General features: G+C 46.7%; 1 protein-coding gene across 1 annotated transcript in view; it reads left to right on the forward strand.

Moving 5' to 3' along the window:
- The window catches only part of LOC147692438 (uncharacterized), a 74823-nt gene extending 67672 nt beyond the window's left edge, over positions 1–7151 (forward strand). The window contains exons 3-4 of the mRNA XM_086939529.1: positions 2809–2943; positions 6724–7151. Of these exons, the coding sequence (XP_086795655.1) occupies positions 2809–2943; positions 6724–7151 (563 nt within the window). The remainder of the gene's footprint in view (positions 1–2808; positions 2944–6723) is intronic.
- Positions 7152–22360: the final 15209 nt, after the last annotated feature.

Raw genomic sequence — 22360 nt, forward strand, 5'->3', positions numbered from 1 at the left:
AATATTTTTTGGATCTATTTAACTTATTATCTATCCCTCTAGTTTTCTAGCTCTATATTTTTGTGTTTTAGGCTACTTTTGTTTACTTTTCAACTACTTTTTTAAACTTTTATTTTCTTCTTCCCTAGTCTTATTCTTTTTCATTTTTTCTCCTTGTTGCTACCACCTGCCAAGACCATGGTGAAGCCAGCAGTCAAGCTGCCCAAGACGGGCCCCGCAGCCCGTGCCCGGCTCCCGTGTGGCCGTTTGAGGGCGGAAATGGTGGTGCCCAGGGACATCTTCAGCCCTGAGGAGGTGGGCGCACTGGTTTACTATGTACAGCGCCGCCTCCCCAGGACCATCGCGGCAGGCGGCAGGATCGCTGGTGGCTACAACAACCTCCAGGAGCGACGGAAGCGGTGGGAGGAGGTGTGCCGGGCCCTGTTTGACATCTCGGGGGTCCAGCGCACCTACAACCAGGTGACCCACCACTGGACGGATCTCCTGGACCAGGAGCGCGACCTGCTCGACCTGCTGGGAGTGGAGTTCCCCGGGCTTGGTGAGTAGTAGTAGCAATTTTTTCATCACTCACTACTCTGTTTTTTCTCCTGCTCTGTGTGTTATATTGCAAATGTTTGTTTTAGCTTTTTTACAAAGAGCAATAATGCTGCAGATTACATTGATAGTAGAGGTAAATTAATATTTCAAAATCTTCTGTACATTTCAGGTGCACTGCTCTCCTTCTCTGTGGCGGTGCCACTGCTTATTTGTTTTCTATTTTGTGTTCATTTAATTGGGCGGAGTATTGTATGAGTGTACTTTACAGAACTGCGTAATGCTAGACACAAAGGGGCAGATTTACAAGCCCCTTGCGCCACGTTTAGGCTGCCTTACCTGACGCAACAGCGACGTAAACGTGGCGCATCCCTGCGAGTCATGTACAACGTGATGCATCTAGGGAGATGCGCCACGTTAAGGCCTGGGCCTGCGCCACAATGGGTGCGTTCCCACGCAGGGGGGGGGGGGGGTGAGGCAGCTGTGCGCCTTGCAAAAGTGCCTGCGTGAAATCTACAAGATTTAACGCAGGCACTTCTGCGACGCTGCTACGTCAATTCTTTATGCCTGCTTGCTTGAAGCAGGCGAAAGGACCGATGCGGTATGTTGAGTATTGGGCAGCCCTGAGCTTTGCTAGAGTTGCATCGCGCCTGCGACGCGACTCTAGAGATGCGCCCCTCTTTCGTCACGAGATGCGTCACGCATCTGCCTACCCTTGCGCCAGGGTGTGCCGCATTGTAATTGCGGCGCATCTGCCGTGACGCAAGGTTAGTTTTGCGTTACGCATTTGTTCTGGCGCACCTCTGGAGGTGTGCAGCCCAGAACTCGTAAGTATGCCCCTAAGTGTCAGATTTGCAATTACCTGCGCATCCCTGCAAAGTGTGCGGCACGCCAGCACCACCCATGGTGCGCCGTATTTACAATGCGGCACACCATGGTCCCAAAACGTCACAGAAGCGTTACGCATCGGTGCCGTAAAGGCGGCTCATTGATGGAGTTGCGTCGCAACGATGGCGCAGCTCCAGCAATGCTGCGTCAAGCCGTACGTCTGCTTCATGCAGGCGCAGGGTTTGAGTGACGCATCATTGTCCTAAATGACTGATTGAAATTTTATATATTCCCCATAGCCACTTTTAGCATGCGTTCCTGCGCAGGAACGCCCTCCCTTGCGCTGGAACGCTCCCTTATGGCGCAGGGCTTTAGAATGGGATGCATCCCCCATATGCGTCACGTTGTTAATATACGCCACACCATGGCGCCTCTCTTGTTGTGGCGCTGCGTCACAAAAGTGACGCAAGAACGGAGCAAAAGAGCTGCAAGGGGCTTGTAAATCTGCCCCTAGAGTAGAGGCTCAGGTGCAGTCCTTTCTTTGTAGCCCTCTTTTTGGCTGAAATAGTTGGTTCTTGTTCTTTCTAAATGTTTGATTTGGTTGACAAGGACATCGACAAGCAGCAATCATCAATGTTTTCTGTTCTTTCTTTCATGTTGTACGTCAGGTCCCCCCAGGGGCAAGCGGACGGAACAGGAGGATGCTGTGGCTCCAGAGGAGGAGGATGCAGGCCAGGGCGGCGAGTGCTCCTTTGCTGGCCCCAGTAAGTTTTCATTTAAATATAGAGGACCTATTGTTGTCCAAGCGTTCCTAATTTAATTTTTTCGAAATAGTGTTTAGATAGGAGCACAATCCATAATACTACTGTTGCAGGGACAATTCTCCACAAACCGAACTATGGACACTAAACACCAGAGTAATAATATTTCAGAGTGGCGTGTTTGGCGCACTGTATAAACCTGGTAGTGTCAGAGGCACGGACTCCTCCTTGCAAAAATTGCAAAACCTTTCGCTCAGTCACTCTAGTCTGGAGGACCAAAAACCACAGAGTCTATTCAAGTTTAAAAGCTTTATTAAAAGTAAACACATATATTAAAATTAAGTTAGCTGGAAATGGAAAAGTGCTTGGTGCTGAGTTGATGAGTAATGGAACACATTTCTTGTGGTCGAGCCGAGCTTTCACCTGGTTTGAAGTTGATGTTGCTCTTGTCCTTAGAAGTCCAGCTTCTGTCTGTTCAGAGAAAAATGGTGTGTGTTAAAATTAAGCAAGCATTCATCAATTGTGACAAAAAAGTGCAGCAAGACAACAGCCTTCCCTGGAAGGAGGGACATTTTTACTTTAGAGTAGACAGTCAATTACTTTTTCTGTTGTTTTCACATTTCTTCATTCCTAGACCAAATACTAGTGAGTGGTGTAATCTAACATTCTTAAATCTACTTTGTAGGTGGAACATCTGGTGGCGGGCCCAGCTCGGATGTGGTGGTGGTGGTCGACTCCGAGGACAACTCTGGGGAGGAGGCGGCGCAAGTGGCCCAAGAAGATACTGTGAGGAAGCAGACAGTGGTGGTGGCGGGTAGAGGTAAGCTGGATCATGGTACTATCTGACTCTTAGATAGCATATGATGTGTATCTACAGAGAGTAGACGGTCACTGGATGAACTACGTGTTACTTTGAAGAGCATGTAACACTGCACCCGCACGTCCGTTCCAGTGTAGGAAAGGCAAGGAAAAGAAGTTGTAATTTTGTCAAAAAACTACCATGAATAGTAGCAGTAGTTTTTATTGCAAGCACAGCATATATCCGGTTAATAGTATGGTTGCCACTCCCCACCTCTTAATAATTTTAGTAGTAGTACGTCATTCATGTGTGGATGTATCACTGGTCACTCAATAAAAAGCAAAGCACCTGAAGTCCTGCCCCCCGGCCATCCTCCACCTCCTCATTGAGGCCGTCAATCCTCTTATCAATTCCATCGTTAATCAATCCCTCAGCTCAGGCACTGTCCCTGCTGAATGGAAGAAAGCCATTGTAAAGCCGCTAATGAAAAAACAAAACAAACCCCCGACAGACCTTTCCAACATGCGCCCTATTTCCCTACTCCCGGCACTAGGCAAAATTACTGAGCAAATAGTACAAGAAGAGCTAAAAGCCTTTGTGGAAAACAACCATATTCTCCATCCACAGCAATCTGGCTTCCGCCCTGGCCATTCCACTGAAACTGCTTTGATCGAGCTATCCGACACCATTAAGTTCTTGCAGGATGAGGGGAAACACGCAGTACTCATCCTGCTCGACTTAACCGCAGCATTTGATACCATCTCTCATGTCATCCTCATTCACAGAATGCGCGAGATTGGTGTGACGGGTACCGCACTAAAATGGATAACATCATTCCTTTCCAACAGATCACAAACAGTCTCACTTCGCCCCTTTCTCTCTGGCGAAAGAACCACTACATCAGGTGTGCCCCAGGGGTCCATTCTTAGTCCTCTTTTTTTTAATATCTACATGGCCCCCTTGCTTACCCTGATTGAATCCCATGGCATCCTCGTAACATCTTACGCGGACGACACCCAACTTGTCGTCACCCTAGACAAAAACCTACCCGATGCCGCCCGCAGATTCCAGAATTGCCTCTCCCAAGTCTTTGAGTGGCTCAATAATAACCATCTGAAGTGCAATAGCGCCAAAACTGAAATCATACCCTTAGGCAAAGACACCCTTTTCTCTCCAAAAGATTGGTGGCCTCAACACTCTGAAGCACCCCCTGGTGCAGTCTCTTCGGCCCGCAATCTGGGTGTCCAATTTGACTCGTCCCTCAGTTTTGACGATCATGTGCGCATCACTGCAGGGTGCTGTTTTAACCTCATTAGACAGCTAAAGAAATTCTTCGACTTTCTCCCTATCTCTGCCAGGAAATCAGTTGCCGTGGCTCTGATCTTGTCCAGGCTAGATTATTGTAATGGTCTCCTGGCAGGCATAAAGAAGTCCACCCTCAAGAAGCTACAGAGCGTCCAGCATGCAGCGGCCAGGCTCGTTCTTGGACTCCCAAGAAGGTCCTCTGCCTCTGTAGCCCTCAACACCCTCCATTGGCTGCCCCTCCACAAAAGAATCCTTTTTAAACTCCTTGTCACTGTCTTCAAAGCCACCAAGAACATAGGCCCCTCCTACCTGATTAAGCGTTTCCCTCAGTATATTCCCTCGCGCTGCCTGAGGTCATCAGGAGCCAATCTGGTCACTATACCCAGGTTTAGGCTCAAAACGAAAGGTGGGAAAACCTTTTCATTTTTGGCGGCTAAGGCCTAACCTCAGGCACGCCCCTTCAGAAAGCCTTTTCAGGAAACTCCTGAAGACATGGATTTTCCCTCAGCCCGACTCTTTGGTCCTCGCAGCCATCTGATTCCTGTCCCCACCAAGTTGGTCTCTTCTGTTTGCTCAGCGCCAAGATGCTCCTTCCGGAGTGATAGTCGCGCTATACAAAAATCAATAAATATCAAATATCAAAATATCAAGTCATCCCATATGTAAGCAAATACATCCCATGTGAAGTGATAGATAACCCCATTATTTATCTCCTTGATTTTCCTTTCCTAGTACTCATTTGCACTGTAGGGTGAAAGTTAAATTAATTAAGCAGTAGCCCTTGTAACAGAGTATTCTCAGTGCGACCCGTAATAGAAAAGTAAGAGCTTCACCACTTGCATGTACTGGACCGGTACAGTAACGCAAGTGTATGTCACTCATCATGGCGTGCGTCTGTTATTTTTCTCGGGTGCAAGTTCACTGCGCTGGCATTATGCCGGCTTGCAGATAACGTACCAAACAATTTTCCTAAACAAGAGAGAAGAAGAAGAAGAAGACTGGTGTGTACTGTCATAGTCTACTCTAATGGAAGTCCACAGTGCTCGTACAATTTGTTCCTTAAACTCCCACTAATGTTAGAGCAAGGATGAAGAAGTGGGAGGTTACATAGATACTGGCCATGGGCGTCCACAGAAATGTTTCCAGGGGGGGGCAACATCATCACCATCTCCTGACATGATTGAGCACAAGTATTAAATACATTTTTTTTAAATCTAACACAACATAGAGCTTAAATAAACAAAGAACCCCATAGGGGGAAGAGAAAAATCTTGTGCGGCACCACAGCAGACGACCTGGCAACTACATTAAAAGAGAGGGAAAAACTAAAAATGCCAGAAAAAAACAATTCTAAATCAGGAGGATGTGGTTATAGAGCATGGGTCCTCACAAACTTTCTCTCAGGGCCAAATTGACAGTGTGGTTTGTGGCCAAGGGCCGCACCGATGGGGGCAGGGTCAGTGGGGGAGGGGGGTGGATCTAGAGCAACAAAAAAAACTATGACCATGAGGTTGAACTCATGCCCCTGCAGCGGACGTCTTCGTCCACTGAGCCACCAGACCTGGCATACACACATCTTTCTTTCTCTCTCTCTCTGTCTCTCTCTCTGTCTCTCTCCCTCCCTCTCTCTCTGTCTCCCTCCCTCTCTCTCTGTCTCCCTCCCTCTCTCTGTTTCCCTCTCTCTCTCTCTCTGTCTCCCTCTTTCTGTCTCCCTGTGTCTCCCTCTACCTCGCTGTCTCTCTCTCTCTCTGTCTCCCTCCCTCTGTCACCCTCTGGCTCCCTCCCTCTCTCTCTCTCCTTCTGTCTCCCTCTCCGTCTTCCTCTCTGTCTGTCCCTGTCTCTGCCCCTATCTGTCAGTCTGTCCCTGTCGCTATCTCTCCCTGTTTCCCTCCCTCTGTCTCCCTCTCTGTCTCTCTGTCTGTCTCTGCCTGTCTGCCCCTTTCCCTGTCTCTGCCTCCATCTGTCTCTGTCTGTGTCTCTCTGTCTGTCTCTGTCTCCCTGTCTGTCTCTGTCTCCCTCCCTCCCTCTCTCTCTCTCTGTCTCCCTCCCTCTCTGCCTGTCTCCCTCTCTTGCTCTCTCTCCCCCTCTCTCTCTCTCCCTCTGTCTCACTCACTCTGTCCGTCTCCCTCTCTCTCTGTCTCCCTCCCTCTGTCACCCTCAGTCTCAATCCCTCTCTCTCTCTCTCCCTCTGTCTCCCTCTCCATCTCCCTCTCTATCTCTCTGTCCCTGTCTCTGCCTCTATCTGTCTGTCGGTCCCAGCCTGCTGTAATTACCATATAGTCACTGGGCCAGCACTGGATGGACCTGCGATCCAGGGGGGGCAAGCGCCCCCCTTGCCCCTCCCTGCGGACGCCCATGATACTGGCCTCAATAGGTTTGTACTGCGCTGGCTAGTTGCTAGTTGTACTGTGACACAACTTTCTGCTGAATCATTTTGTGTTAATCATATTCTTAAAGAGCATTGGTTACAGATTATGTCTTTCTTTCTTCATATAGTTGGTCGTACTAAAACATCCAAACCATCCAGGAGTATGCAGGCTCTACTGGCCCGGCAACGGAGGCTGGATGCCACTGTTGCCGAATATCGGCGGCTGGTGGAACTGGAGGGGGAGGACACGCAGTCCAGTACATCTACTGGGACACCTGCATCCTCCTCCGCGCCCCCACGTTCTGCCGGTCAGCGCAGTGCTCCGGCGGTACGGAGCCGGGCTGGCAGACGCCACCGCCGAGCAGCAAAGGCTGCCCCTCACAGTACTCTCAAGGCTCGCTTGCGCCGTGCAACCCACAGAGTGTCCGACCTGGTGGCGGAGGTCCGCAAGTTGAAGGAAAATCAAAATTTGTTGGAAGGCCTCCGCTTAGACCACGCCATCCTCCGGGAGCAGTACGATGCCCTGGAGGCCAAAGTCCACAGCATGCATCCCTAGAGTGTCCCTTGCCCCTTTTTTTAGAGACTTTTGGGGGGTGGAAATTGGGAGTTGGAGTTTTTGGGGACTTTTGAAGGACTATTTATTTGTTGGGGTTAGGGAGGGTCTTGCGGGAGAATATTTTGTTAGGGATATAAAAATATACTTTTTCAAACTTTATCTGAGCATACCTGTTTTTTACTACTTTTGAGCCTGGTGGGTGGTGGTTTTGCAGTAAGTTCGTTTTACTGAACACTGTCATCGTGTTGGTTCACGTGTAATTGGCCAAATGTTTTCCAAAGTAAATGCCTGTCACAGAGTAAGTTAATTCAAGAGTCCTAGGACTTTACTAGTACCACTGTCACTCTCTCGCCTCTCCTAATACTCCATTATACTACCTCCCATCCAAACGCTTATCTTACCTGTAATTTGTGTTTGAGGGCTGGCTCCACCTGGAAGCGTTCTGCAGCAGGGCCCCAACTGGAGTTTCCCGGCGTGGATTTTCGGCAAAACAAAAGCAATCAACATTAGAAATGTGGCAGCGGTGCTCACAGACCCCAAAACCCACACCCAAAAACCTAGAAGCCCCACAGACAGCAACCCTATGACAGGCAAGCGAGCAATAACGCCTAAACGTTTTCACCTCCCATTTCCTCCTAACCAATTTCATCCCTTAATAGACCTTGCCAGCAATGGCCCAGCCAAGACCCGTAAACCCAGGCGCAAACAAGTTTGACACCCCCAAACAGCCAAAAAGCAAATCCGGGAAAAAAGCCACACTTAGCAAAATGTATTTAAATGAGGACTCACTACTTCCAGTCCCTCTTTAGGGGACTCGTCAATGTAAGTTTCTTCATTGTGCGGAATCCAGGCATCAGCATTACGGGAAATGGATAGGGTGAGTCCGGAGGAGGAGGATAGACGACCAAGACTGAGTTCTTGTCAACTTGTGAACCTGAGGAATGCTGCGGCATCAAAATCAAGACAGTTCTGCTGATGAGCTTGTTGTTGTGATTGGGTGATTACAGTTTTGTTGTGAATGTGATCAAGCACTTGCTAAACAAAGAAAGACAGACACACAGGAATAAAAGTGAATAAGGCCGAAAAATAAAGTTAGTGATTCATTGACTCATTTTCAGAACTCGCTGTCAGGGAAGCAGAGCTCGTCCTCAAACTCTGCAAATTGAGTCGGTAGTACTTCTGGTAACTGAGGAAAACTTCCCTCAGGTAGGTCGGTGTCCTCTTCTTCCTGCGTGCATTCTCGTACTTTGTAATCTGGTGGTATGAAGTGCTGGTTCATCTTTATCATGGTGAGCCGCTCCACATTTGCCGGCAAGAGGCGGGTCCTTTTGGAAGTCACAATGCCACCAGCAGAACTAAAAACACGTTCTGAAGACACGCTTGCGAGTGGGCAAGACAAGTAATTGATAGCCAGGTTGGTGAGCTCTCGCCATATGTTTCTTTTCCCATGCCAATACGCCAATGGGTCCTCAGTAATATTGACCGCTGTTGAGTCATCCAGACAGGCCTGCACCATTGAAACAATGTTCTCCCGGATTCCTGTACTTTGCACTTCTGTGTCCTTTCTGGAACAAGCAAACTCTAGCTGACTTAGCCAATCCTCTTCAGACATATCGCCTGGGCCTGGTGCAGATGATACGGTTGCTGGTGTGGTTAACGGCTCAGAGGAAAAGGCACTCACTTCTGCCACAGGCACAGATGCAGAAGTGCTTTTTTGGGACGCCTGATGGCCTGCTGATTCACTAGTAGTACTGTCTTCTCCTACAGTTTCCTTCCGCTCTCTTTCAAAACGAATGGCTGACTGAGCTAGCCAACCTTTGTACTCTGTAACATCTGATGTTTCAAAAGGAATTAATACTTTGCCAAACAATGCCATTTTGTAACGTGGATCCAGAATAGTAGCACAAATGTAGTGCTGTTGTTTCTTGATATTTACAAGCCGTTCATTGCTAACTAGGCGTTGTAATAATCTCTGCGCCAACTCATATGCTTCATTCTTTCCAGCATCCTTTAATTTTGAAGACACCGCCTTGACTTGGTGCTCGAGCTTCAGCAACAATGGGATAGCTTTTCCCAAATTACAGTCCTCCCTGCTGACTTCACGCGTGAAGACCTCAAAAGGACGAAGCATGTCTGTCAGGCTTTTAACTAGCTGCCATTGCTCCACCGCTAGCATCATTTCTGTCGTACCACCACCCAGGTTGTAGACATACTCATTGACTACTGGAAACAGCTCATGCAGACGCTCAAGCATGTAGAAGGTTGAGTTCCAACGTGTTGCCACCTCCTGGATAAGTGCTTTCACTGGCATTCTACGTTCATTTTGCTGGCGCCTCAGCTCCTTCCGGGCCTTAAAAGAATGGTTGAAATGTGTGCATATTCTTCTGCAGATGGTCAGTATTTTGTCGACTGCAAGTTCTTTTTTCAAGAACCTTTGCACGACCAGGTTTATACAGTGCGCCAAACACGCCACTCTGAAATAGTCACCGTCCTCCATGGCCTTAACTACATTGCTGCCATTATCAGTGGCAACATAACCAACCTTGCATTTTCTTGGGGGCAGCCATTGCGAGACCTTTTTGTTAAAGTCATCCAAAATGTTGTCTGCAGTATGACTTTTCTCCATGCCAAACATGGCTAATGTTGCATGTTTACGGCAACCTTAAAAATCTCGACCAAGTCACCACCTGCATTTATCTGTTTTGCAACCCCTGAAAAAGAGACCCAGTGTGCAGTGATGCACATGTAATCAAGGGCTTGGCAACTGGTCCACATGTCTGTTGTCAGGTGTATAGTGTGAACAGCACTCTTCTGCAAAGCTTCCCCAATCAACTCAAGCGCCTCTTTATGTAGTGCTGGAACAGCAACCCTGGCAAAATAGAACCGGCTAGGAACCTTCCATTTAGGGGCCAGTGTTGCCACGAGTTCAAGAAAACCCACACCTTCGACAAACGAAAAAGGAAGAAGGTCCACCGCTAGCATTTAGCCAGCTTAGTGTTATGCAGGCGCACAATTAGGTGGTTGCGTTGAAATGGCGCATCTGAGGAGAACATGGCTGTAATGGTGCGCTGGACAAATTTACTGGATGATGCTGATGACTTCTTCAACCCAGTTGTGCTCAGTGTTGACATTTTCCGCATTGGTGTGTCTCCCAGACTCTCAGTGTGCCTCCTATGTGTTGCGGAGGGTGTGGTGCTGCCAGGGGTACTGGGTGCAACCGGACAACTGTCTGACGCTTCTACCTCCCCGTCATCTTCAGATGAAACATCTAGTATGGGTATATTTTGGCAACTTGCCCTTTGGGATTGCTTTCCCTCGATGTTTGCTAGGTGCGCATACCATTCGACACTGTGCCTTCTTTTAAGATGACCTATCTGGCCTCCGGTACCATAGTTGGTACCAGGCTTACCACGGCTAACTCTAGTCTTACAAATGGAACAAATGGCTATGTAATCATGCTTTGCATGGACACTAAAAAAGTTCCAAACTGGGGACTGGAAACTTCTGGTTTTGCCGCACGAGGTGATACTGCCAATGCCAGATGAAGCAGTGGTGGATGAGCCTTGCAGACATCTACTGGGTTGTGCAATTATTGCAGCAACCCTACTTGAGGGAGTCGAGCTGGATGGAGGTCCCCTCTGGGGAGAAAATATGGGAGCTGTAGGTTTTGTTGAACTTGTTGTACTACTTGACTGCGTTGGTGGTGCTACCAGTGCCACGTCGCCAGGGTCACGCTCAGCATGACGTCGGGATAGGGTATAAATGTCTGTCTGCTGCATGGCCGGTGTGGCTGGAATGACGTGTGTGATGACTAGGTCATTGCTGTCATCCTGTTCATCAACATCAGAATCCACCACTTCATCAAGTCCGACGTTCGGATCCACAAGTATGAGCTTTCCGGGGCCCTTCCTTTTAACATTTGATACCTTTCTCAGCTCATGGTGTGCCTCCCTCTCAGACGTCGTAGATGGTTGCCAATCTAGATCCAGATCATCTGATGGAGCGGGGCTTGAAGAGAAACTTCTACACACCCTCCTTGATCTTTTCCTTGCTGGGGAGCTGGGAGAAAATGAATCATCAGGAGGAGTGGCTTCGTCTTCCTGACATGATACCCCGGCTCCAAAGTCAATTTCCTCCTGTGCCCCTACTTCTGGAAGAACAACCATTGTGGGCACTTGCACCGCTCCATGCGCCGCTACATGGGCCTCTTCACTGACCTCTACTTGCAACTCTCCATGGACCTCTCCTTCTCGGCCTTCTCCTTCTCGGCCTTCTCCTTCTCGGCCTTCTCCTTCTCGGCCTTCTCCTTCCCGGCCTTCTCCTTCTCGGCCTTCTCCTTCTCGGCCGGCTCCTTCTCGGCCTTCTCCTTCTCGGCCTTCTCCTTCTCGGCCAGCTTCTTCTCGGCCTTCTCCTTCTCGGCCTTCTCCTTCTCGGCCAGCTCCTTCTCGGCCTTCTCCTTCTCGGCCAGCTCCTTCTCGGCCAGCTCCTTCTCGGCCAGCTCCTTCTCGGCCAGCTCCTTCTCTGACAGCTCCTTCTCTGACAGCTCCTTCTCGGCCAGCTCCTTCTCGGCCAACTCCTTCTCGGACAGCTCCTTCTCGGACAGCTCCTTCTCGGACAGCTCCTTCTCGGCCAGCTCCTTCTCGGACAGCTCCTTCTCGGACAGCTCCTTGGACAGCTCCTTGCGCATGTACTTGTGCTTGTACTAGTAACCCATGCAGTTGTTGTTGCGGCTTTGGTTGTTGAATAGTACTTGTGAGATGAGTTACAACCTGTGTTGATTGTGTGCTGCTACTTTCTTGCGATGAGCCAACATCACTGGTCGTTGGTGATTGAACCACTAAACAGGCTACCTGTGCAGCACTCATGGTGGACTTTTGTTTTTGACAACAAGTATAAAGAGGATCCCTGGAAAAAAGCAACTCACTCACTCGTTCGTACTGGTAGTAATCACAGGTCATAAACTAATTTATACCGTTCACAGACTTTTTTATTTTAAAAAACACACATAAATAGATAAAACAGAATGCATTACATAATAAATTTTGTTGTTCATAAAAAGAATAACATTTCATACAGTAAATAAAAAACAAAGTTACCAAATAATTCATCAATGTATACATATAAAACAGCCCAGAGAATAACACATTTTAAGGTGTCAACCGATCCTAACCACGTTTGTCACCACTTAATCTAAGGAAAATAATACAACTCATATGAATCAAAAGCACAACCCCAAAGAATCAAAAACAACCCATTATGGTACTAATTGCAAGATTCAAGAAGCCCTTTTGTTTTTAGGACAGATCTATTTTCCCAATTGATCTTATACCAGAGATTCACTAGGCTTGAATTCTAAAAACAAAAGAAAGCGTCGACGCGTTTTGGTGTCACTGCCTTTGGATGTCGGCACACCTTTCTCAGGACAATTTTGAAGTCCCTTGGGGTTACAATCATGTATCCTTCCTTAAAGTTAAAAAGGTCTATTTCTTTTAAATCAGAAAGGCACCAAATCCACGTTGGACTGTCTCCTAGATCAATGTCTTTGGAATATACGTGGTCGTAAAGGGAGAATCCCTTGCCTTTACTTCTGTTCGGGTTTGTATGATCGCCCTGACCGTATGATAAAAACCCTCTGGATACCGGAGTTTCACCTTGTGTACGGAGGCCCCTATAAATATAGGGGATAGCCTCTTCCCCATGGTATTCTTTTCCTTTTTAATTTCCCCAACACCTTTGGATAGCGGTGAGTGGCTTTATAGGAGAGATGCCAGATCTTAGCACTGATCTGCTCTCGAACGGCCACGGGTACACCTCCTCCTGTATGTTTCTCTTATAGGTAACTTTGGTAACTTTGTTTTTTATTTACTGTATGAAATGTTATTCTTTTTATGAACAACAAAATTTATTATGTAATGCATTCTGTTTTATCTATTTATGTGTGTTTTTTTTAAATAAAAAAAAGTCTGTGAACGGTATAAATTAGTTTATGACCAGTGATTACTACCAGTACGAACGAGTGAGTGAGTTGCTTTTTTCCAGGGATCCTCTTTATACTTGTTGTCTATAGCACCCTGTTCCCTGGAACTTGTGGGGTCTTCTCTCTTCGTGTGGACTTTTGTTTTTTCCACAAAAATTTAGTGGTCGAGGCACCAGTATCCTTGGTAAGTGGTGCCACTTGCTTCTTCTTCTCCTTAGTAGAGACATCTTTCTTGCAAGAGGAGCTACAGGCACCTCTTTTTGGAGCCATCTTCTTCAGATGTCGGAACAGCAGGCCGCAGCAGGACTTCTTCCTGGCACTGATGCTCAACGATGATGCGGAGTTCTTGACTTTGTGCACCTAAAAGCAAACGAAGACAGAGGAACATCAGTTAAATATATGTTGCATATGTAGCGCTTCAATTAATAGTTTGCAAGTAGGCATTTATGAATATTTATTTTATTTATTTGGGTTTCTTATAGAGCGCTAACAATCATCCCAAAGGGATATCACGGCGCTAAGTTTGCTAAAGTACGGGTGCAGTGGGCGTCGTTGCTTGATTTAATCGAAGTGGGGGAAAAGGAAAGTTTTTAGTTTTTTCCTAAATGCCAGGTGGCATTCTGTGAGTCGGAGGGCTGCAGGCAGTTCGTTCCATTTCCTTGCTGCGGCGTGGGAAAAGGCTTGTTCGTCCATCCTGGCTCTTTTAACCCGGGGGACGCTAGCTAGCGCCGAAAGTTGAGAGCGGAGGTTTCTAGTGGGAGTGTAGAAGTGAATCCTGTTTCTCAGTATGAGCGGTCCTGTCTGATGCAGTGCTCTATGAGTGATGCATAACATTTTGAAAATTGCTCTTTGCTTCATTGGCAGCCAGTGTAGATCACGCAGACAGTTTGAGGCCGAGTCGTATTTCCTTTTCATGCAGATGGCCTTGGCTGCTGCGTTCTGCACCAATTGAAGTTTGGTGAATAGGTACTCCGCCATGCCAACGAACAAGGAGTTTCCATAGTCCAGCCTACTCATCAAGAGAGACTGAACTAGGATCCTTCTGCACTCTATTGGAACCCATGGAAAGACTCGTTTGAGCATTTTCAGGGTTGCAAAGCCTTTGCCGCATATAGTGTCTACATGAGTTTTCATGGAGAGGGAGGTGTCAATAGTTATTCCAAGGTTCTTCGCTGTTGATGTCGGGGCAGGAGGGATACCGGGGCTACCGGCCACCAGGTGTGGTTCCACAGTTCAGTATGGCCTCCGAACAGCAGTATCTCTGATTTGTCTGCATTTAGCTTAAGATAGTGCTTGTGCATCCAGTCAGCCAAATCAGAGAGACAGTTTATAAGCCTATCCTTGGGGTTATCCTCCTCGTCCAAAATTACAGTAAGTTGGGTGTCATCAGCATAAGAGCAGATTTCAACACCCCATCTTCTGCCAACTTCAGCGAGGGAAGACACAAAAACATTAAACATGGTAGGGCTTAGCGAGGCCCCTTGCGGGACCCCGTATTTGATAGTCCGGCGAGGGGATGAGAAGTTGCCCAGGTGCACTGATTGTGATCTTTCCGATAGGAAAGACCGCAGCCATCCCAGTGCTCTGTCCCTGATGCCCCTGGAAGCCAAGGTTTCCAGGAGCAGATTGTGGGGGACAGTGTCGAATGCTGCCAAGAGGTCTAACAGGATTAGGGCAACAGTTTTCCCCTTGTCCACATGCATTCTGATGTTATCAAGCACAGCAAGGAGAGTAGTTTCAGTGCTGTTGTTGGCCCTAAATCCTGTTTGTGTAATGTCTAGGAGGTTGTTTGTTTCGAGAAAACTGACCAGTTGCCTGTTGACCAGTTTCTCTAGTACTTTCGACAGATAGGGAAGTTGGGAGATGGGTCTATAGTTGGCCGGGTTGTTGATATCAAGACCTGCTTTTTTTAGAAGGGGGGTGACTGTAGCGTTCTTCCAGCTGGATGGAAATTCTGCTGTTTCTAGTGAGTGATTCAGCACCTGGGTTACTGCAGGGCAAATCAGAGGAATGAGTTGCCGGAAGATATGGTGGGGGCAAGGGTCCAAGGGGGAGCCGGATTTTATTTCGAGCATTGCTTTGCCTACTTCCTCTTCGGAGAATGGGCCGAAGCTAGTGCAGTGGGCATGGGAGGTGGGTGGCTCGTGTTCCTCCGGGAGGCCTGTCTCGGGATTGGGGAAGGAAGAATAGATCTTGTCTATCTTTTCACAAAAGAAGTTGTTCATTTTGTCGCAGCTGATTTGCGAGGGAACCAGACTAGATGATAAGCTGGGCGGGCAGCATAGCTCTTTGACAATTTTAAAGAGCTCTTTGGAGGAGTCTTTCTTCTCTAGGATTCTATTGGAAAAGTAGTCCTTTTTTGCCTTTTTAATGGCTTTGGTATATTGCGACAGTTCTTTTTTGTAAATTGCCCTGGTCTCTTGGGATCTCGTTAGCCTCCATTTGTGTTCGAGCATAGTGCATTTCCTTTTAAGTGATTTTAGTTCCTGGCCGTACCACTTTTCAGACATAGTGCGCCTGGGTTTAGGATTCCGGCACTGTCGCGTACAGTGCTCTAGAGCTGATGCGATGTGGTCCTGAAGTCTCTCTGTTGCTTCATCGACACTTGTTACTCCGGAAGGGGGATGTACAAAATGTTTCTTAAAAGTTTCAACCTTGAAGTTCGCAAAACTTCGTTTGTGGGTTGCTGTCTGATAAGAAGGTCTGGTATTTTTGACCGGTAGGTGAATTTCAAATTCAGCCATAAAGTGGTCTGTCCACGGTAATGGTTTTTATCCCTGAAATGGAGATAGGGTTAATATTGGAGAAAATCAGGTCGAGGGTATGTCCGGCCTGGTGAGTTGGTTGCTTAATTCGCTGGGACAGCTGCAGTATCTCCATGTTTTCAGTTAGTTGTTTAGCGAGGGGGTTATTATTATCATCATAGTGGATATTAAAATCTCCTAGCAGTAATATGTTTTTGTTCTGGAGACAAATTGGCATGACTTGCGCTAGAAGATGAGTGTTGAATACACACGTGCACACCACAATATGGAAATATCAAAAATAAGAATTGCTTAATTTTTGGGAAACAGGAATTTAACATTGATCCAAGAGAGCCCACAGCGAGGGCTGTAGTTTCATGTACCACTGACTCCCCCTGGGCACAATGGGTGAAAGCAAGGCAAAATGGGTGCAGGCCTATGGCACAAAGCTCACTGCCTGCCTTCAAAATGGCCGCTTGACCCCCATCCACATGGCCAGGACCATGCCTCAAAATGGCCCCCACCAACATAGCCAGCCCCCAACCCCTACTCCAAAAAGTCAAAAAACACAACACAAATCACCACAATCCAATGCCATCCATCAAGTTTCAGAAGGTTTATGCTGCCTGCTGGTGGTTTTCTGGTGCAGAATTGCAATTTTTGCAATTTCGCGAGTGCGAGATTGTTGCTTCACGACGCGAACGTGGCGAAAAACCCGCAAAATCCACGAACAGACCGATTCTGGGCCCCCTGGGCATAATGGATGAAATCAGAGCACACTGGGTGCAGGCCTATGGCACAAAGCACACAACCTGGCTTCAAAATGGCCCCTAGACCCCCACCCACACGGGACCAGGCAATAAAATGGCCCCCACCCACATAGCAAGCCCCCAACACCACCCCAAAAAGTCGTTAAACACACAAAAATCACCACAATCCAATGCCATCCATGCCCTGGCCAGAATCATGTTAAAATTCAACAAAACAGTTGTATCATGCACCCATAACTAAGCCTGGTCCAACTGGATACTGTGGCTAGCCAGTAGCCACTATATAATATTTTACTTAATGTTTTGAAAAAAGTTCCAAAATTGTAGCTAATGCCCCAAACAAACATCAACTTATCAACTTACTTGTGAAATCAAATTTCTAATCCAAAAGTAATCCAATGAAAGTCAAAAAGGCCTCAAATCCAAATATCCAGCAGCATCCACAATAAGTAATCCTTCCCAGTCAAGATCAAATTCAAAATGGACAAAGCAATGGGAGGAGCTTGCTGGACAGGAACAGGAAGAACTTGGTGACTGGGGCACTTCCTTCACCCCTCCCCACCCCACCCCCCCCCCCCCACAAAATGGACTCCTTGCAATTAATTATGGTGCCTGCTGGTGGTTTTCAATTCATGTGCAGAATTGTAATTTTTGCAATTTCGCGAGTGCGAGATTGTTGCTGCGCGGGACGCGCGCAGTGTGAACACAAGCAAAAAAATCCGCAGCTCGCGAACTTGCAGATTTTCGGTAAATCCGCGGGAGTTCTAGGCCCCCTGGGCATAATGAATGAAATCAGAGCAGACTGGGTGGGCCTATGGCACAAAGCACACTGCCTAACTTCAAAATGGCCGCTTGACCCCATCCACATGGCCAGGACCTGCAGGACCATGCCTCAAAATGGCCCCCCACCAACATAGCCAGCCCCCAACACCACCCCAAAAAGTCGAAAAACACACACAAAAATCACCACAAACAAACAACATCACCTTATCAACTTACTTGTGAAATCAAATTTCGAATCCAAAAGTAATCCAAAAGGCCTCAAATCCAAATATCCAGCAGCATCCACAAAAAGTAATCCTTCCCAGTCAAGATCGAATTCAAAGTGGCCAGGAAATGGACTAAGCAATGGGAGGAGCTTGCTGGACAGGAACAGAAAGTTGGAGACTGGGGCACTTCCTTCACCCCACCCCAATGGGAGGAGCTTGCTGGACAGGAACAGGAAGTTGGAGACTGGGCCACTTCCGTCACCCCTCCCAAATTGTAATTTTCGTAATTTCGCGAGTGCGAGATTGTTGCTGCCCGCGCCGCGGGCCGCGAGCAGTGCGAGCACAAGCAAAAAATCCGCAGCGTGCGGATTTGCGGATTTTCGGTAAATCTGCGAGAGTTCGCGGATTGCGGATTTACCGAAAATCCGCAAAATCCGCGAGCGGGACGGATTTTCGCCCACGCTTAGTGTGTAACAGGATGTATAGGTGAATCACTGCATATGATGAGTGAGTATATGTATGAGTGACTATATAGAACTGTTGGTGAATGAGTGGATGTGTATATAGATGGTGGAATTATTGAATTGGTTGTTGTAACTGGTGTGGGTACCTCCATTTTTTAGAAAATTTTAATTTCTATTTTTCAATATGTGTTTCATGGGTTACATTACAGTGAAAGGAGGTCTGTCACTCTGTCACAAGGATGGTGTCATCAGTGATGTCATGAGTGATGTCACTGACCATGTCATGAGTGATGTAATATGTGACGTCATCAGCTGTGCATTGCACGCGCAAGTTATAGTGAGTCCAACTAACTATAACGTGGGAATTTCAATGGTTTTATGCGAGTAAAACTTCCTGCTAACTATAACTGGTGTGAAACCTATGGTTTTTTCAGTGAATTTAATAGGTTTTTTAAATGCTAATTCCTAACTATAACGGGTGTGAAACCTATGGTTTTTTCAGTGAATTTCATAGGTTTTGTAAATGCTAATTCCTAACTATAACTGGTGTGAAACCTATGGTTTTTTCAGTGAATTTAATAGGTTTTTTAAATGCTAATTCCTAACTATAACGGGTGTGAAACCTATGTTTTTTTCTGTGAATTTCATAGGTTATTAAAATGCTAATTCCTAACTATAACTGGTGTGAAACCTATGTTTTTTTCAGTGAATTTCATAGGTTTTTAAATGCTAATCCTAACTATAAATAAGGCCCCAAACCTATGTTTTTTCAGTGAATTTCAAAGTTTTGTTAATAGCAAATGTCTATAGCTATGAAATGTAATATTTTTGAAAATGAATGAATCCTATATTATATTTGTATTTAAAACAATTTTTTTAATGTATATATATATTTTTTTTTTTTCTTGCCCTGGAGCGCTCCTGGGGCGTAGTCTTTGGAAGCGCCCCGGGTCGCGCACCGGGGAGCGTCCCGTTAGCGCCAATGCCGCGTCAGAAAACATCATTGTGACGTACCGCGTAGCCGCGTCCACGTGATAAGCACGGCGTAAACGCACCCGAAAGCACTCGAGTGCATACGATCGCGCAACGTAAGCATCCGACGGCTTACACGACGCGACCCCGGGCGCGTCGCGTAAGCGCGTCGGGTCATATGACCTGAAAATAACACTTTTAATTGGTGCAGAACAGTTTTGGTTTCATAATGATGAAACCCCTGGTCTTGTGACCAGAAAATAACACTTCTCATTGGTTCAGGACATTTTTTTTTTCAAAATGATGAAAGCCCCCACCTTTTTTCCTTATTCTGACTTTGTCCTTTGACTGAGGAAGACCTGTTTTGAAATCTTTGAGGTATATTTTGTACTTTAAAATGGCTACAGTAGCAGCATCAGCTGGAGCATCTGCACCACCACCACCACCACCACCACCAAGAGGACCACCACAACATCACATTGGTGGTCAAGAAGAAGAGGAGGAGGAGGAAGAGGAGGAGGGGAGGAGGAGGAGGTGGCTGGAAGAACACAATACCCCATACCAACCCAAGCCACACATTTTTTCCATCCCTGAGGGAAAAAAGAAAGTGAATGCGGCAAAGGTGACTTGCCTTTTCTGTGACATGGAACTTTCAAGGGGTAACCCAAATAAAAAATATTCATTTGAGAATAATACCATGATTAGGCACATGCAGCGCAAGCATCCGAACAACTATGCTGCCGCAGAGATGAGAGAACTGGCCAGCAACCCTCCCCAATCTACACTCAGCACCTCCAAACGAAAACAACCCACTCCATCGGGACCAGAGACAAGGGAGACAATCCCTTGCATACAACCACGGTTTGGAGAATTTAGGGTCACATGTATTTTTTGTGGTAAGACCATCTCCTATGGTGAGCAGAGCCTAAAGCTCATCCTCCTTGCTGGTGACAACCACAATTGCCCCAAAAAACCCTAATTTTTTCCTAATTTTTTTTACTCCAGTTGAGCCATTTTCAATTCCCTGTTTTTTGTTTTTCCCCATAAAAATAACAAAAAAAATACAAAATAGTTCATAAAAGCCAAAAAAGTACAAAATGTTCAAAAAACATAAAAAAAATATAAAACAACAAAAAGAAGAAAAAAAACAGTTCTTTTTAGAACTACCTCCAAATTATAAAAAAAAGGCTACATTTTTTAAAAACTCTATCATTCTTTTTTCCCCATGGAACGCTCCCTGGTATGCTCCGCGGTGCGCGTACCGGGTGCTCACCCGCGCAAATGAAAAAAATATATTTTTCTTTTTGCCCCGCGGGGCCCTTTTATAGCCCCCACATCAAACCTAGGAGGTCAGGGGAGGTCTACTCTGCCCCCTTATGGTCCTTTCCCCCTTTGTTTTGTGGTTCTGAAAATTCTGGACCCTGCTATAATATGGTACCGAGGCCCAACACTTGTGTCACAAAATATCATCGTACCATGACGAATTTGGTGTCGGCAGACCGGTAATGATTAGGACATTATCCCTATGCATTTGCGTCGTGATTGAGTGATGCTATCGCCCTCAAATCATGGTTTCCGTCTCGAACCCTCGGACTCCATTTTGTGAACGGCATCCATCTTATGTCTTGCCCTCATATAGTCAATTGATTAAGGCTGAGTTTGATCTGAAAGGACACGTCCACCTTAGTTGACTTCCCCATGACCTGGCCGAGCTGACTCCACTGCCTCCAGCCAAACCTGTTCGGGCAGTCCCTCGCCCAGTGGCCGAGTAAGATAGCATCAAGGCACAACATGCCATAAACCATTCACTACATACAAACCATGTTATCCACACACATACACCTGTCCATGTTTCTTGTTTATGGCCAGTTTTACGATGAGGAGGTGCCCGATTTTATTGGGGTTTCATCGATATCTGATGGGAGTTCTGGGCCTGGCTGGGTAATCCATCACGAACTGGACATCTAAAATATGGATTTACCATCATGACTTTGCCTTTTTCAGTATTTTGGAAATATGTGTATAACCGTATTGTAAACTAAAGAATTCTTGCCTAGAGCATATATTTTAGTATAAAGGGAGAAGGCTGGTTCTGTAAAAACGAACAGTCTCCTGAGAACTTACATCCTGTGCTGTTGTACTTCTAGGACGCTTGTTACTTGGTTGCAGCCAATAAAACTCGATCCTTGACTTCACCTAGAAGACTCTGTGTTTCTGTGGTCCGGAACAGGGAGAACTCAGAGGTCTTCGGGTGTTATCCCCTGGCACCACCGGGTTCCTAAAAACCCGGCACCTCAGTTGGCGCCCAACTCGGGGCGGTATCAAGCGGTGACGGTCCAAGCCAGATGTTCGTGAGGAGCTTCGTGTGAAAATTCCAGAGGACGGCCAGCCACTTCAGCGACCCCTGTATGTCGACGTGGTTCCGAAGGTCTTTGCTGCGAGGTTCCCCGCATCCCGACGGCTACGAAGGACTGCTGCCCTGACTATCGCCCTGTTTTGGGCCCAGTGATCCTTGGTAGAGCGAAACGATAGACGAGTCTTCTAGTGACATCATCGATCATCAATACTTCAGTTAAGTATAAGTGGAGCGTCTACCAGTCCTTAGTTTGATTCTTAGTTTTGGTATCCTTGAGATACACCTTGTTTGGAACTTGCAAGCGCCAAAACCAAGGGATTTGTGTATTCACAAAAATATCGAATTTGATAATCCTTTGAAGTTTGAAGCTAGACTAGTGAGCTAAGATGCCTGGTCTTAGCAGACTTGGAAACTTGTTTTGTCTTGGTTGTAGTAAGGACTCCCGATTAGAGGATTCGTGTCCGGTTCCTCCGATTGGAACTCCAACATATGAGCTCTATATAAAGCATGGAGTAGGCCCTATCACATATAATGAAGTGTGGATAAAATACACCAGAAAGGATGGTGTCTTAAAATGGCCCCAATATGGTAGCTTTGACGCAGAAATTTTAGATAATCTTGAGGTCAAACTGTTTAAGAAGAAAGCCCGGCCGGCGATGTTTGACTCTTTTCGCTTATGGCGCAAAGAAGCCAAACAGAAAGAAATGAAATTAGCAAAGAAAAATAAAAGAGGTATGTCAATGGTGCAAGCTGCCATTGCATACAGGGATAATGAGGAAGAGCAAGAAAGTGAACAAATGCTCAGAAGCAAGAAGTTAGCAGTAGATAAATGCTACCCAATGTTGCCACATGAAGGACAAGGTTCAAAAAGGACATCAGAAAAAGATCCATTAATGTCCCATTTACTGAGTTCGCCACCCCCATATGCACTAGATGC

The sequence above is a fragment of the Lissotriton vulgaris genome, chromosome 9 (genome assembly GCF_964263255.1).
Source record: "Lissotriton vulgaris chromosome 9, aLisVul1.2, whole genome shotgun sequence".
Lineage (NCBI taxonomy): Eukaryota > Metazoa > Chordata > Amphibia > Caudata > Salamandridae > Lissotriton > Lissotriton vulgaris.